This window comes from Aquarana catesbeiana, linkage group LG01 (genome assembly GCF_042186555.1).
Source record: "Aquarana catesbeiana isolate 2022-GZ linkage group LG01, ASM4218655v1, whole genome shotgun sequence".
NCBI lineage: Eukaryota > Metazoa > Chordata > Amphibia > Anura > Ranidae > Aquarana > Aquarana catesbeiana.
In genome coordinates, this window is record NC_133324.1 from 296,295,607 (window position 1) to 296,311,920 (window position 16,314).

The 16,314-nt window shown below is 42.2% G+C and overlaps 1 protein-coding gene across 1 annotated transcript in view; it reads left to right on the forward strand.

Annotated features, from left to right (window-relative positions):
* Positions 1–16,314, forward strand: part of CHEK2 (checkpoint kinase 2) — a 116,244-nt gene that overhangs the window by 45,672 nt on the left and 54,258 nt on the right. The window contains exons 8-9 of the mRNA XM_073629340.1: positions 931–995; positions 6,934–7,033. Coding sequence (XP_073485441.1) covers positions 931–995; positions 6,934–7,033 — 165 coding nt within the window. The remainder of the gene's footprint in view (positions 1–930; positions 996–6,933; positions 7,034–16,314) is intronic.

The window sequence follows — 16,314 nt, forward strand, 5'->3', positions numbered from 1 at the left end:
CACACTTAAAGTGGAACTTTAGTCAGAAAATTAAATCCTGCTAAATCAACTCAGGCTGCCCCCTTTTGCAGGTATAGCAAATGTAAAACATTAAAAATAAGTGTTTAAAATCCAGTAATACACGATCTCGCTCAGCACATGCTCAGTTGCTCTCCATTTTTAGGCAGTGCCAAGTTTGTAGAGGCCAATCTGCTAACAGCCTTAAAGTGGAATGAAACTCTCCTATCCTTTACAGCCAAGGAAGAAGCTCTGTTTGATCTGTAACTGCCATGGTGCTGTACATGTGATCAGTTATGACACCAGCCATTTGATTTGACCGTTTGGTTGAGGACACAAGCAAATGTGACAATTGGCAATCCCAGCATTCCAGGAATGTAACTGTGTTATTGAAAGTGTTAAATTGATGGGCTTAGTTCCTCTTAATTATTTTCCTGCTGTTTGGGGACTTTGGGCTTCAGCAAAATGGCAGCCTCCACCAAGAAGAAACCGTAGCAATGCCGGAGGCAGCTTATAGCACACACTAATTTTGGTAGCGTAATTATTAATGTGGAATGTATGTTCCTTGCTAAAGAACATTATTTTTTTATCAAGTTGTTATGGGTAAAGTTCATCTTTAGGTAACATCATTAAATATCTAATTGTGTTTATTCCAGACTAAATTCTTCACACCAGTGTTTTCTAACCTTTTCCTCAAGTCCTCTCTGTAGTACTGGTGTTGTTTGTAACTTCAAAGGGACTCCTTATTGTCCTAGTAATGTTATTTAGCTCCTGATGTGGCTTTCCACAAACCCTGAACAGCTGATAGCACATGCCAGGACTGGAAATGCTGTTTTCCATAATATAGAAGAAACATCTAATGACATAAATAAGTTAAAAATTGATTAAACGCTAATGAAGTTTGCATTATACTAAATTCTTTATCTTTTTCAGCCTTGTATCATTAAGATTGAAAACTTCTTTGACACAGAGGACTATTTTTACATTGTTTTGGAGTTGTGAGTAATGTACTAAATATTTTTTCATCATTTTTAGTTAGAGCGATCTAACATTTTATGTAAAGGATGTTATCCATAATGCTCCAGACCTGAAGTATTTAAAGGAAAAATATAGTTAATTTTCAGTGAGCCCATGAGGTTTTTTTTGTCTTGTATTTACTTTAACTTTCACATCATTTACAAGCTTGCTCATTCATGTAATTGCTATGGTACTGAAGTAAACCAATTGTGACAGAAATATGAGGGGCCAATACTGATCACCTTTTCAAAATGCACATTGCTATGTTGTCATACTGAGCTACTAGCTTCAATTCTTTTCTGAACAAGTATACAGATCAGTGAAGTCAGAAGTCCTATAGTGCATACATTTTCCAGCACAGTAATACAAAGTATCGAGCAGCTGAAGGTCAGCAATGGCAGCCTTCAAGTTTCCCTTAAGACAAGGTTTTTTTTTTTATAGCTGAACCTCAGCTTTAGGTTCTGCCCGTCTGATGTATTTGCTTTTAAAAACCTATTTTCATCCTATGTCACCGGTCATTAGCTGGGAGGCTGTCCTTCCTCCTTCCCTCTTGTATTTATGTGTGAGTACTGCTCAGTCAAGGAGTACTGTGAGCCCAGGCTGCATGATGACTCTGAGGAGGATCTGTGACAACCTGGGCCTACTGATAGTGAATTCAGTGACGCTGGCTGTCATTGAGCCTAGAAGACTAGTGATATCTAGTAACGGAAGAGAAGTTCTGCAGGGTAATTGGGGGGGGGGGGAGCTTTTTTTTATTTTTTAAAAGGGAATAAAAATAAAAGCTAAATAGATTAGCCACCGGTGGGATTGCTCTATGACTTAGCCATCGCTCCCCCACTGCTCTCTTCATCTGTGGGAAAGCAGATGCCCTGTGATAGTGCTAAATTGCTCTGGTTAAAGATTATACAGGGTTTAGGACTCTTCACACCACCCATGTGATCGGGCTGCTACCTGGTGATTGGTTAATCATGCACCCAGTGATGCTTTGGGAGTGGAATGTGATTGAATCATCTACTTTCCATAATCATAAGTACAAGGTATTTCTCTAAACTTGAGCTGGTAATTGAGTCAGTTCCACCCAAACAGCAGAGAATGTTTGACTGGTATTAAGGCTTTGGTCACATGGGCTGCTACATATGCAGGTTGTGCTTCTTGCTTAGTAGTACTGCCAAATGGTTATGCCTTTCCATCCCATCCCTCTCTCACAATGCTCGTTTGCAAGTCTGGGGACTGATTGAATGCAAAACCCTGCTCATAGCTCTACAAAGACAAGATTTTATCTCTGTGAATGTTAAAAAGGGTGGCTAAATGATTGATGTAAAAAAACAGGGAACTACGTGGGGAACTATCTTCGAATCTACATATTGTGTGGGTAAGTGTGGCGCTAAAACAATCTATATGTACGTTATTGGGCAAAGCCTGACAAAATGGACATCTGAAAGACAATATGCGCAATAAAGTGTATTAATGAAACACAAAATTGATCGTGTGTAAACTATTACCTAGGCCCTAGCAGAGATAGGTAATGCAAAGTGATAATGGGAGCAATCTGTGTAATGAAGTGTAATACTAAAACACTAAAAAGGACCGTGTATAAACTGATAGCTGACACTAGCAGAAGTAAATCACTGTGAGATAGTGGTAGGAGAATTTAAGAGGATAATTATAAATCCCGAATAACTCACTACAGATCCCAGATTAGTTATAAAATGAAAAAAACGTGAAACAATAATAGACTAACTAGGACATCTTAAAAGATGCGGTGACACAAATATATGATAAAAACATAAAGTGAAAATGATACGACACATTAACAACATGAACTGCTGTCAAAACTGAAAGTCCAACATGAACCCATAGGTAACTGACATAACTAGAAGTCCAACATGAATGAATGGGTAGGCATCTAGGGATGTGGCTGGGACGATCAACAACAACCGGAAACGGTAGTGTGGGGCCCTTGAATCCGGGAATGGCATCCACAGGATAAGGTATCCAACTTATATGTGAAAGGGATAGGCAAAACTACCCTTACCGGCAATGGTGGACTCCCCAGCCAGCGGCTTGGGAGTCAGACAAGCTTGTAATGGAGCAGGAGAGGTGATTCCACAGCAGCTGGAAATGATGGGGAAAACTGCGGCACTCACCGACCGAACCTCTCTGGTCTCAACAACACCCGGTGTCCAAGATGTAAGTGAGGAACTGCTCACAAAAGTGCTGGCTCCATGGAGTGGGTATAGGTCCTCAAATGAGATAGGGATCAAAAAGAAAACTTCCCCATAGTGTGAATCAGCTTTATTTAAAAACAAAGCAGTAAAACACACCCTGGCTTAGAGATTAAAGTCAGGTTTAGAACAATAAAAAAGCGCTTAGATCAAAATAGTGGCAAGACAGGCATAACCCGACGCGTTTCGTCCGATAGGACTTCGACTGGGGTATATGACTGTCTGCCACACATGCCTGTATATATATATAAAACCTATAATTACCAAATAATACAATCTACATATTGTTTCACACTTAAACAAAAAGAAAAATTAAAAGTCAGCAGCTACAAATACTGCAGCTGCTGACTTTTAATTGGACACTTACCTGTCCCAGGGTCCAGCGATGCGGGGGATCGAAGCCCCGCTCGTCTCCCCCTCCGTTCAGCGGCGCCGGCATTGGCTTCACAGCCTGGCACCCACTGCGCATGCGCGCCGTGATTGGCCGCTCAGTCACCTGGGACCTGTAATGGGTCCCAGATGATTGACAGGAGGGAGGAAGCAGAGCCGAGACCTTCCTGTGCCGAGGGGGAAGTGATGTCACCAGCCCAGGCACTGGAAGAGGCAGACTACGAGGGACCCCCTAGCAACAGGCATTTAGAGGTAAGTAAAAAAAAAAAAAATATATCCAAATTTTTTTTTGTATTTTTTTTTTAGGATTTTTCATGTAGTTTTTCTTTTTTTTGGGTGGAACCCCACTTTTAATGTGTAATATTAAAATGTGATATTACATGTAAGAGTTATAAAATAGAAAAAGAAAAAAAAAAGCATAGTTCCAAATATTTGCTCACTGAAAATTCACTATCGTTTGTTTAACCACTTCCCACCCGCCCATTGCCTAAAAACTGCAGACGGGAAGCAGCACTGATGCAGGTTAACATCACCCCACATTGGTGGCTCCTGTTAGGCTGCATGTAAACTCTCAGACTGCAGTGCCAGCCTGCCCCAGTGTTCCTGATCACTGCCCCAGTGTAGTCTTAATAAACAATGCAGCCAGCACCTGCCACCTGTCCCAGTGCTCACAATGATCACCCCATATACCTTACCAGCATCCTGATCATCGCCATACCTTATACCAGCACCCTGATTATTATTATTGTTATACAGGATTTATATAGCGCTGACAGTTTAGGCAGCGCTTTACAACATAAGGATCACTGTCATACCCCATACCAGCGCCCTGATCACTACCATACGTTATACCAGTGTCCGGCATTTTAGGGTCTCATCTGAACAATTTTTAAATATATAGCCCATAGTTTGTAGACTATAATTTTCACGCACACTAAATTATATACACTGTTTTGGGTTATTTTCTCCCCAAAAATGTAGCGGAATACATTTTGGCCTAAATTTATGAAGATTTATTTAATTGCAAACGTTTTTTGTTTTTTTTTCAAAATTTGCTGTATTTTTTGATTTATATAGCAAAAAAACCCAGTTGTGATCAAATACCACCAAAAAGCTCTATCTGTCTCAAAAAAATTATAAAAATGTAATATGGTTACAGTGTCGCATGACTGAGTAATTGTCACTCAAAGTGTGATAGCGCTGAAAGCTGAGAATCATCCTGGACTGGAAGGGGGAGAAAGTGCCCAGACTTGAAGTGGTTAAAGCAGAGAGCGAAGTTATTTTACAATTCAAAAACTAGATGAGCCCCACTGTAGTCCGTTGACACTGGAGTGATTTCACTTCCAGAATGTGAAAGGAGTGGGCTTATTTTATAGAACAGAATATACTCAACATAGTGTGTACATGGCACAGAGACTACAGAAAATGCTATGCTACCTTGGCAGGCAAACAATGGGCAGCTTCACATACAAATGAGTACAGTATGAGAAGTGTGCCGGCTTGATATCTTACAGTAAAATGCGCTGTGCTACTCAAGTGAACCTTCTGATAACATTGCAGCTTTAAATCCTCACATATATTGTATACAATAAAACTAAGGTGTAGTTTATTGCTGGTAAATATGGCCACTGTTCGCACATGTTATATATTTCAATAATCACATGCAGAAGGCTACAGAAAGATACGTTGTGTTGTACACCGCTGTAAGGGTTATATTTATGGGGCTTTGGAAACCTGAAGTATGATGATGGAACATTGTGGCTGCACCAGATTTGCAATGCCATTTTAATGCCATTTTTACTGAAGCCTATATGTTACTGGCTATGTTAAATATTTGTACATCAGTTTTAATCCCACACCACATCTGGCACGATCCAGTGAAACTAATTCATAGATATCTCACATGTCTCATAATAATCTAAATAGATGAACAGGCATAGAAAGGGTATAATGCCCACAGAACCACCACCAGCGTCCCATACAAGGTGTCAACAGCTAATGTTGAAAATGGCCAACGCATTTCTGCAGCCCCATCTCATTTCATCAAAGCATTTTTATACCTGATTCCCCCTCTGTGCTGATTATACAACGGCCCTCCATTTGGCCATACCCATACCCAGCGCTCCTCCAGTCTCCATATGGAAATACACTGGGTCTATCTTTTCCATTGTTCTACTCTACCATATATGAACTACTGGAACAGTCTGTTCCCTCACTGTTAAACACTGCAAAATGTAATTTAGCTTTATATTGGAAGTCACAGAAGGCTCCACCTATTTCCTCATGGTAGAATATGATAGCCCAAACAATATTCATGGAGGAATTAATGCAACATAACTGGCTATCTTTGGACCTTGCAATCTGGAATATTTGGAAAGAGTTTAGGACATACAGGGAGTACCTCCAGGTTACCGCCCATCTTTACTCAGTCTTCCCTTTTTATATTGGGATGACATCTCTGACATGTGCCCTGAGTCATATCTATCTATCTATCTATCTATCTATCTATCTATCTATCTATCTATCTATCTATCTATCTATCTATCTATCTATCTATCTATCTCTCTCAAAATCTCTGCAACGAACAGCTGGAGGAAAAAAATCTATGTAACTAGCTAAATTACAGGTCGGGCTATCTATCTCAGCTAAAATTGACCTGGATACGTTAGGAGTTAATTGGGTTTTTGTGTCTTCAATATATGGTAAAAGTGAGGGGTGACTGGATGCTGTTTTAAACACAAAACATACTGTTTTTGAAGGGATTCCATTAATAAGGGCCCTTTGTAGAATATTTCTAATTTCTTCTTTATAGTCAACTGTAGGATCATGGGATGTTTTTTTTTTTCTTCTCTATTGTCTATAACTAAACCCCCACGCTTATCTGCCTGTGTAGATTATGAGATCTTGATTTTCCTTGAATGTTTTGACCACCTGTCTTGCCTCTCTGGTCAAATTGTGCACCAATCCCGTTTCTATTATTTTGGCAAAATCTGAATATATTAGCTGGTAAACATTTTGAAACATAGTGCCCTTTGGTGTGATAAGGATAGAGCAAAGCTAGAAGCTTCCATGCCCACCATGGTCAATTTGAAGTAGAAAAGCAAGGGGGACTGGTAGGGTAACCGGGAATTTCACACATAGGAAGCAATGCAAAGATAACATTTTAGCACAAGTACATGGTAACAGTCACATATCAGGAAGATGAAATGTTGGAGTAACATACAATTTAATGTTCTCTTTGTACTTCTTTACTTTAAATGGGTAATGTAGTAATCAGGTGATCCACTTTTTTTTTTTTTTACAGGATGGAAGGAGGAGAATTATTTGACAGGGTATTAGCAACATCCGGACTTAAAGAATCAACTGCAAAACTTTATTTTTATCAGATGCTGCTAGCTGTTCAGGTAACATCAAATTTAAAAGAGATGTATGGTGGTAGATGCATGATTCTTAAAAATGTCCCCCAGCGCCTCTAACACTGAGAACTGAGCGATCGTACACCACCGACCGCTCAGTTCTCGCAGCTCCCTGAGCAGAGAGTCAGCCACTGGCTCTCTGCTCTGTACCCTTTAGCGCTGGGCTGTGGAGGGGGCAGGAGCGGCCAACTCCGGCTCTCAGCAGCTCGCTAAGAGAGCCAGGCATGTGGGCGGATCCCAAGCTCTTTGTTGCGATCTTGCCCAAGCCTGCACTGGCTCTGTGATGCTTCAGCCCGCTGTCTGCTAAAAACGGGTCACAGGAGTGCAGAACGAACTGCACTGTTGTGATCCACAGGAGAAGTACAGCCAAACGAGATTTGGCTGTACTCCTTTAATTAAAAGTTATGCAAAAGTGTTACAATTATTACAGTAAACTTGTTTTATGCTTAAAACTACTAAACTGATTATCTAAGAAAAAAAAAATGCCAGTAGTTAAGCAGAATTTATTTCAGAGGACCCTGTGTTTAGGGGCTCCTGAGGCCCTCATTAAGATTTTCAGTGATACAGTGGGCAGCTGTATGTACCTGCATTTATTTATGAAATGCTTTTAGTAACCTTTAAAAAGTGATGGTTACTTTATTTTTCCTAATTTCTTAGTGTCTTAACCTTCAGTGTATTTAAAAGGAATGTATATACTTTTTAATCATTTTGAATATGCATGTAAATTAGATCAGCTTGATATAATAGAAATATAAATGTATGTTTAACCACTTCAACCCTTTAGGATGTATCCGTACATCCTCAGGTTGTAATGGCTGCAGCCATCTCCCGGTACCAAAATTATCAGCAAGGGATGGGCTTTTCTGTACAAGTGATCTAAGCAGCTCTACAACCGCCCGATCACTTCTGCAGGTCGCAGAAGGGGGCCACTGCTGAGCAATCTGGGAGCCCGTTACTTTGGCTGCTCAGATCGGTGAAGCACTGGGAGGGGAGGAAAGAATTTTAAATCCCCCGGCCCCATGTGCTCACACGCATATTCGAACGCATACATAGGTCCCACACGCGTATGTAAATGATGAACGCCCCACACATGTGAGGTATCGGCCTGAACATCAGACAGAACAAGAGCAATAATTCTAGCGTCAGATGTCCAGTGAAACTCTAAATTGGTAACCTGAAAAGACTTTTTAGCACTGATCATTGTTATAATGTCACTGGTCCCCAAAAAGTGTCACTTGGGGTGCGATTTGTCCTCCGCAATATCATGGTCGGGCTAAAAATTGCAGATCGCCGCCATTTCCAGTAAAAACAATTAAAAAAAATAAAAGTCCATAAATCTATCCCCTATTTTGTAGACGCTATAACTTTTGTGCAAACCAATCAATATATTATTGCGATTTATTTATTTATTAACCTGGGGGTCCTAGTGGATGATAGGCTCAGCAATGGCATGCAATGCCAAGCTGCTGCTAATAAAGCAAACAGAATATTGGCATGCATTAAAAGGGGGATCAACTGCAGAGATAAAACGATAATTCTCCCGCTCTACAAGACTCTGGTCCGGCCGCACCCGGAGTATGCTGTCCAGTTCTGGGCACCAGTCCTCAGGAGGGACGTACTGGAAATGGAGCGAGTACAAAGAAGGGCAACAAAGCTAATAAAGGGTCTGGAGGATCTTAGTTATGAGGAAAGGTTGCGAGCACTGAACTTATTCTCTCTGGAGAAGAGACGCTTGAGAGGGGATATGATTTCAATTTACAAATACTGTACTGGTGACCCCACAATAGGGATAAAACTTTTTCGCAGAAGAGAGTTTAATAAGACTCGTGGCCACTCATTACAATTAGAAGAAAAGAGGTTTAACCTTAAACTACGTAGAGGGTTCTTTACTGTAAGAGCGGCAAGGATGTGAAATTCCCTTCCACAGGCGGTGGTCTCAGCGGGGAGCATTGATAGCTTCAAGAAACTATTAGATAATCACCTGAATGACCGCAATATACAGGGATATGTAATGTAATACTGACACATAATCACACACATGGGTTGGACTTGATGGACTTGTGTCTTTTTTCAACCTCACCTACTATGTAACTATGTAACTATATAACCAAAAATATGTAGAAGAATACATGTTGGCCTGAATTGATGAAGAAATTAGTTTTTTTTTAAATTTTTTTGGATATGTATTATAAAGTTAAAAGTAAAAAATATATATATAAATATAAAAATATATATATTTTTTTTTCAAAATTGTCACTCTTTTTTGTTTATAGTGCAAAAAATAAAAACCGCAGAGGTGATCAAATAACATCAAAAGAAAGCTCTATTTGTTTGGGTACAGCGCCGCACGACCGCGCAATTGTCTGTTAAAATGACGCAGTGCCGTATCGCAAAAAATGGCCTGGTCTTTAAGGGGGTAAATCCTTCCTGGGCTGAAGTGTTTAAAGCATTACCTATAGAGGTTTTTAGGTAGTGTATTTTGTTGGCATTCCATAGGCATGTCTTGTATTGTGTTTGTGTGCACTAAAATTCGTCAAAGTGTCTATTTTCCTGAAAGTTTGTATTTTAAAAATGGCGGGGGAAGGGAGAAATTGAGACTCTCAGAAGAGGCTGTCTGTGATCGGTGCTGCTTGGCACTGCCGCCACATTAGTTGTGTGGCATGCACGACGCAATGCAACCAGAAAATGCGAGTGGATTTGCGTTCCACCCACCACTGCCGGTCAAAGGTCATTTCTGGCACGGCAGTTGCATGTACATACACACACTCGCTGGCTAGCAAATTTGACTCTTCTCCCCCTAGTGGCTTGGCAGGCAAGTGCAGGTGGGCCAGTCCAAACCCTCACACGCACCTCCTGCCTCATCCTATAGCTAGGGAGAATGAGATAGCGGCTTCCAAGGTACAGGGGCCAATCCAACACCCAACCTAGTGGCTACCTCACGTCTCCCAGGCTTCCACCCACATTCCACCATGGGGGCATAGCCCCTAAAGGCGTCTGTGCCCCCCCCCCCCCGGGGGGAACATAAATTAATTAATAGTTTAAAAACCCTTTCATGACTAAGCCTATTTTTGAAATTTGGTGTTTACAAGTTAAAATCCGTATTTTTTGCTAGAAAATTACTTAAGAGTTCCCAAACATTATATATATTTTTTTAGCAGAGAATCTAGAGAATAAAATGGCGATTGTTGCAATATTTTTTATCACACAGTATTTGTGCAGCGGTGTTTTAAACGCAAATTTTTGGAAAAGGGACACTTTCATGAATTTTAAAAAATCCAAACAGTAAAGTTACCCCAATTTTTTTGTATAATGTGAAAGATGATGTTACGTCGAATAAATAGATACCAAACATGTCACCCTTTATAATTGCACGCACTCGTGGAATGGCGACAAACTACGGTACCTATGAATTTCCATAGGCGACGCTTTAAAAAATTTTTACGGTTACCAGGTTTGAGTTAGATGAGGTCTAGGGCTAGAATTATTGCTCTCGCTCTGACGATCGCTGCGATACCTCACATGTGTGGTATGAACACCGTTTACATATGCGGGTGCGACTTCCATATGCGTTTTCTTCGCTGCGCGAGCTCGCGGGGACAGGGGCACTTTAAAAATATATATATATTTTTTTTTAATTATTTATTTTTTTACTTTATAAATTGTGTTTTTAAAAATTTTTTTTTTTTTTTTTACTTTTATTGCTGCCACAAGGAATGTAAACATCCCTTGTGACAGTAATAGGTGGTGACAGGTACTCTTTATGGAGGGATCGGGGGTCTAAAAGACCCCCGATCCCTCCTTTACACGTCAAAGTATTCAGATCGCCGAAAACAGCGATTCTGAATACTGTGTACTTTTTTAAATTCGGCGCCATTGGCAGCCGAGTAAACGGGAAGTGACGTCATGACGTCGCTTCCGCGTTTACAACAAGAAGGCTGGAACGAAGCCGCTCACAGCTTCGTTCCAGCCCGCCCCCAGCCGCCGAAGGTACCCGATTGGACACCGGGCCTCCCGATCGCATGGGAGGCCCGGTAACAGCGGCGGGAGGGGGGGGATGTCCCCTCCCGCTCCTCCGGTATAACAACCGAGCGGCTTTTAGCCGCATCGGTTGTTATACACGGGTAGCCAATCGTCCGCTGTAAACAACGGTACCGGGATGATGCCTGCAGCTGCGGGCATCATCCCGGTATAACCCCGGAAAGCCGAGTACGCGTATCTGCGCACGGTCGGCGGGAAGGGGTTAATGGAGAAACACATATATATCAATATACAAAGGTGCACACAAATATATATGCATTTCATCGAATTAGGTCTCTATACATGGCGGGCCCCCGTGGAAAACTAGGAAAACCCCCAAGCTGTTTAGGTGATGGATATGGGTTGTTGGAAATTAGTTTCTGTTTTTGATTGATTCATGTAGTGGGTGATGTCCACTCTGATGGGCACGGTGGGTTCTGGTAGGTGTCGGCCTGGACGTAAGTATGTGGATATTTATAGAGGTATTCAGAGGAGGCCAGTCATTCATCGCTTTGGCTCTGAGGAAGAGGTTCCTCACTCGAAATGCGTTAGCTGTTTGCGATGTCATCGGGTCCCTTTCAACACCCAGTCCGGGTTGCAGGTGTCTATAGACACAGTTCCATTTGCTGGTGTACTGACAAGCTCTTTTAAACACGTTTATTTGTGAGTATGACTACTGCTGTTAGTTTTTTTAATAAATTTTATCTTTGGCAATGCACAAGGTCGGTGCGCCCTCCTTTCCTCGTTGTTTCAGTTCTAAGGACACCCATTGTTCTGAGGAGGGCAGCAAGACCACAGGCATTCCATTTTTTATCCAGAGGGTTGGCTGCACCACTTATCTATACACTAGGCCCCCAAGTGCAGGAGTTTGGGTTATGTATACAGTGGATATAAAAAGTCTACACACCCCTGTTTAAAATGTCAGGTTTCTGTGATGTAAAAATGAGACAAAGATAAATCCTTTCATAACGATTTCCACTCAGTTGAACAACAAACTGAAATCTTTTAGGTGGAGAGAAGTAAAACTTAAAAACTAAAATAAATATGGTTGCATAAGTGTGCACACCCTAAACTAATACTTTTTGTTGAAGCACCTTTTGATTTTATTACAGCACTCAGTCTTTCTGGGTATGAGTCTATCAGCATTGCACATCTTGATTTGGCAATATTTGCTCATTCTTCTTTGCAAAAACACATCAGATCTGTCAGATTGCGAGGGCATCTCACGTGCACAGCCCTCTTCAGATCACCCCACAGATTTTCAATCGGATTCAGGTCTGGGCTCTGGCTAGGCCATTCCAAAACGTTATTTCTTCTTCTGGTAAAGCCATTCTTTTGTTGTTTTTTGATGTATGCTTTGGGTCGTTGTCATGCTGCAAGATGAAGTTCCTTTTCATGTTCAGCTTTCTAGCAGTAGCCTGAAGGTTTTGTGCTAATTATGACTGGTATTTGGAACTGTTCATAATTCTCTCTACCTTGACTAAGACCCTGGTTCCAGCTGAAGAAAAACAGCCCCAAAGCATGATGCTGCCAACACCATGCTTCACTGCCGTTATGGTGTTGTTTTGGTGATGTGCAGTGTTGTTTTTGCGCCAAACATTACTTTTGGAATTATGGCCACAAAGTTCAACCTTGGTTTCATCAGACCATAGCACTTTTTCCCACATGCCTTTGGTAGACTTCAGATATGTTTTTGCAAAATTTAGCTGGGCTTGCATGTTTTTCTTCATAAGAAAAATCTTCCATCTTGCCATTCTACCTCATAACCCAGACATATGAAGAATATGGGTGATTGTTGTCACATGTACCACACAGCCAGTACTTGCCAGATATTCCTGCAGCTCCTTTAATGCTGCTGTAGGCCTTTTGGCTGCCTCCCTGACCAGTTTTCTTCTCGTTTTTTCATCAATTTTGGAGGGACGTCCAATTCTTCGTAATGTCACTGTTGTGCCTTTTTTTTTTTCTCCACTTGATGATTGCCTTCACTGTGTTCCATGGTATATCTGATGCCATATCTGATGCCTTAGAAATTATTTTGTACCTTTCTCCTGACTGATACCTTTTAACAATGAGATCCCTCTGATGCTTTGGAAGCTCTCTGCGGACCATGGCTTTTGTTGTACAATGCGACTAAGAAAATGTCAGGAAAGACCTACTAGAACAGCGAAACTTTATTCGTGGTTAATCGGAGGCACTTTAAATGATGGCAGGTGTGTACTGACTCCTATTTAACATGAGTTTGAATGTGATTGCTTAATTCTGAATACGGCTACATCCCCAGTTATAAGAGGGTGTGAACACTTATGCAACCACATTATTTTAGTTTATTTTTACTCTCCCCCCCCCCCCCCCCCCAAAAAAAAAAAAAAAAAAAGATTTCAGATTGTTTTTCAATTGATGTGTACAGTTTATAGGTCAAATTAAAGGTGGAAAAAGTTCTGAAATTATTTATCTTTGTCTAATTTTTTTACATTAGTAAAACCTGACATTTTAACAGGGGTGTGTAGACTTTTTATATCCACTGTGCGTATATGCACAATGATAGGACACTATTTTATCTCCAACCCTTCTGATTAATGCTGTAATTTCTTTATCGTACATCACGAGACACAGAGCACCATAGTAATGACTATCTGGGTTTATCTGCTACCTTTAGGTGATTGGACTCTGGCAACCAATAGTAAGAAGGTTCCTCCCATATAACCCCTCCCATACAGGAAGTACCTTCGTTTTTTGTCAGTGTCTTGAAGGTGATGGTCACGGCTGTGAATGCTCTTGCTTCAGATAATGTCCCAGTGAGGATGTTATAATCGGATCCATTCGGATGGCATATCATGCTAAAGTGGTACCTGAGCCCTGGTTCAAGAACAGGGTCTTGCCTGTAATGTTTCCTTATGGAGCTGGACCCTTGTGATATGGTATTCTTGGTCTTTTATTTGCCCAAGGAAACCTAAAGGGTGCTTTACAGGTCCAGGGGTGTGAACCCTAAAACAAAAGGGGACCCGGTCTTTGAAGGTCCTCAGTGGCGTTACCCGCGGTGATGGGGGAAGATTGGGCCTATCTCAGGCTCTGCTGCGAGGATCGGTGAGTGCTTCCTTTGGAGGCCCCATTTTATTACATTATTTATATAAGTAATGTTATGTCAGATTGCATGCCAGATTGTAGTGCCTTTTGTGTCCACTGTGTGGTTCCGGAGAGCAGTTGCACAGACTAGGTTCCCTGTTGGGGACTGCGCGTAGGGTCGCGGGCGTGTGCATGCGGGTAGCACGCACGTGCAGACAGCGAGTGCATGCGCAACCCGCTCCCTCCTGCGCGCGGGATCGCGGCCGCGTGTTTCCCGCGGGCATGCGCAGTAAGGCCCGGGCGTGCGTACATCACGTGACGACGCACGCATACATGGGGAAGTCAGGTGCCTGCGTGTGTCAGTGCTGTTCGTTTTGGCTCAGAGGAGCCGGTCGCAGTGGGACACAGAGCGGGGCACGTGAGTCGGGCATTTGCAAACTCTGTAAGGAGGCTATAGTAGGCTTTGTATACAGCCATATAGCACAGTAAGTTTCCTCAAAACTTGTAAGCATGTCTTCCAGAAAACGAGGTGCAGGGAGCAGGATTAATCCAGGGGTTAAAGTGACTCCTTCAAAAACAGGAGATCAACCTCAGGCTATTGCAGCACCTGTCTCCCCTAAAAGACCTGTGGCATTTGGCCTGGCTGAGCCATTGCATTTGTCAGGCGTTGTGGCCACCACCAATATCCCTGCTTCGGCTTATGTTACTAAGGATGACTTAACGTCAGCTCTCGCTGGTCTTGAAGGCAAAATAGCGGGTATGATTGCCTCAGTAACGCAGGGAGGGAAGAAACGAAATAGATCTCCCTCTCCTGAGCCTGGTCCCAGTGCTGAGTCACTTGAGCACCAGGACTCCCTTAGCCAATTGGGTCCTTGTGATTTGGATCCTGAATAGGGAGAGGATTTTGAAGAGGTGGCCATAGGGGATAAAGATGCCGAAGAAGAGGAAGAGGAGTCCTCTGCAGGGGACTCAGGTTAGGAGGAACCGTTGACGGCTTCGCAATCCCAAAAGCTGTTTATCCAGTCTTTAACCGAAATGGTAAGAGCGGGTTTCAAGTTGCCCCCTGTACAAGGGCCAGAAATTTCCTGTTCTACATTGGGATCCTTGGTACCTCTGCAAGGTTCTCAGGCGTTTCCTGTGCATCCATTATTGGAGCAATTGATTTACGCTGATTGGGAACATCCGGACAGAATATATTTACCTCCTAAAGGGTTTTCTTTTTTGTACCCGATGGAGGAAAAGTTCAAAAAAAGGTGGGATACAACTTTAGTAGATGCTGCTATTTCTTCAGTAAATAAAAGCTTAACCTGTCCAGTGGATAATGCCCAAGGGTTTAAAGACCCAGCAGATAAAAAGCTGGAATCATTGCTAAAGGCCTCCTTTGCGGTGGCCGAATCAGCGGTACAACCAGCTGTTGCGGCTATTGGGATCTGTCAATCCCTGAAGGACCGTTTTAAAAGACTGGTCAGGAACCTACCTGTTCAGGAGGAATATTCTGATGAATTAAAAGAACTTCCTCGCGCTTTATGTTTTGTGGTAGACGCATTAACCACTTCAATACCAGGCACTTAGACACCTTCCCGCCCAGCCCAATTTTCACCTTTCAGTGCTGTCGCAATTTGAATGACAATTGCGCGGTCATGCTACACTGTACCCAAACAATTTTTTTATCATTTTGTTCCCACAAATAGAGCTTTCTTTTGGTGGTATTTGATCACCTCTGCAGTTTTTATTTTTTGCGCAACAAATAAAAAAAGACCGAAAATTTTGAAAAAAAACAAGTTTTTCTTTGTTTCTGTTAAAACTTTTTGTAAATAAGTACGTTTTCTTCTTCAATGATGGGCACTGATATGGCTGCACTGACGGGCACTGATACGGCGGCACTGATGGGCACCGATGAGGTGGCACTGATGATGGGCACTGATAGGTGGCACTGATATGCGGCACTGATGGGCACTCATAGGTGGCACGGATGGGCACTTATAGGTGGCATTGATGGGCACTCGTAGGTGGCATTGATGGTTACTTATGGGATGGGCACTGATATGGGCACGGATGGGCACTGACAGGTGGCATGAATGGACACTGATGGGTGGCACTGATGGCACTGCTTGTTTGCAGTGATGCCCCTAAGGGTGGCATTGCTGGGCATCACTGCAACATGATGGTGCCAATCAGTGCCCATTTGT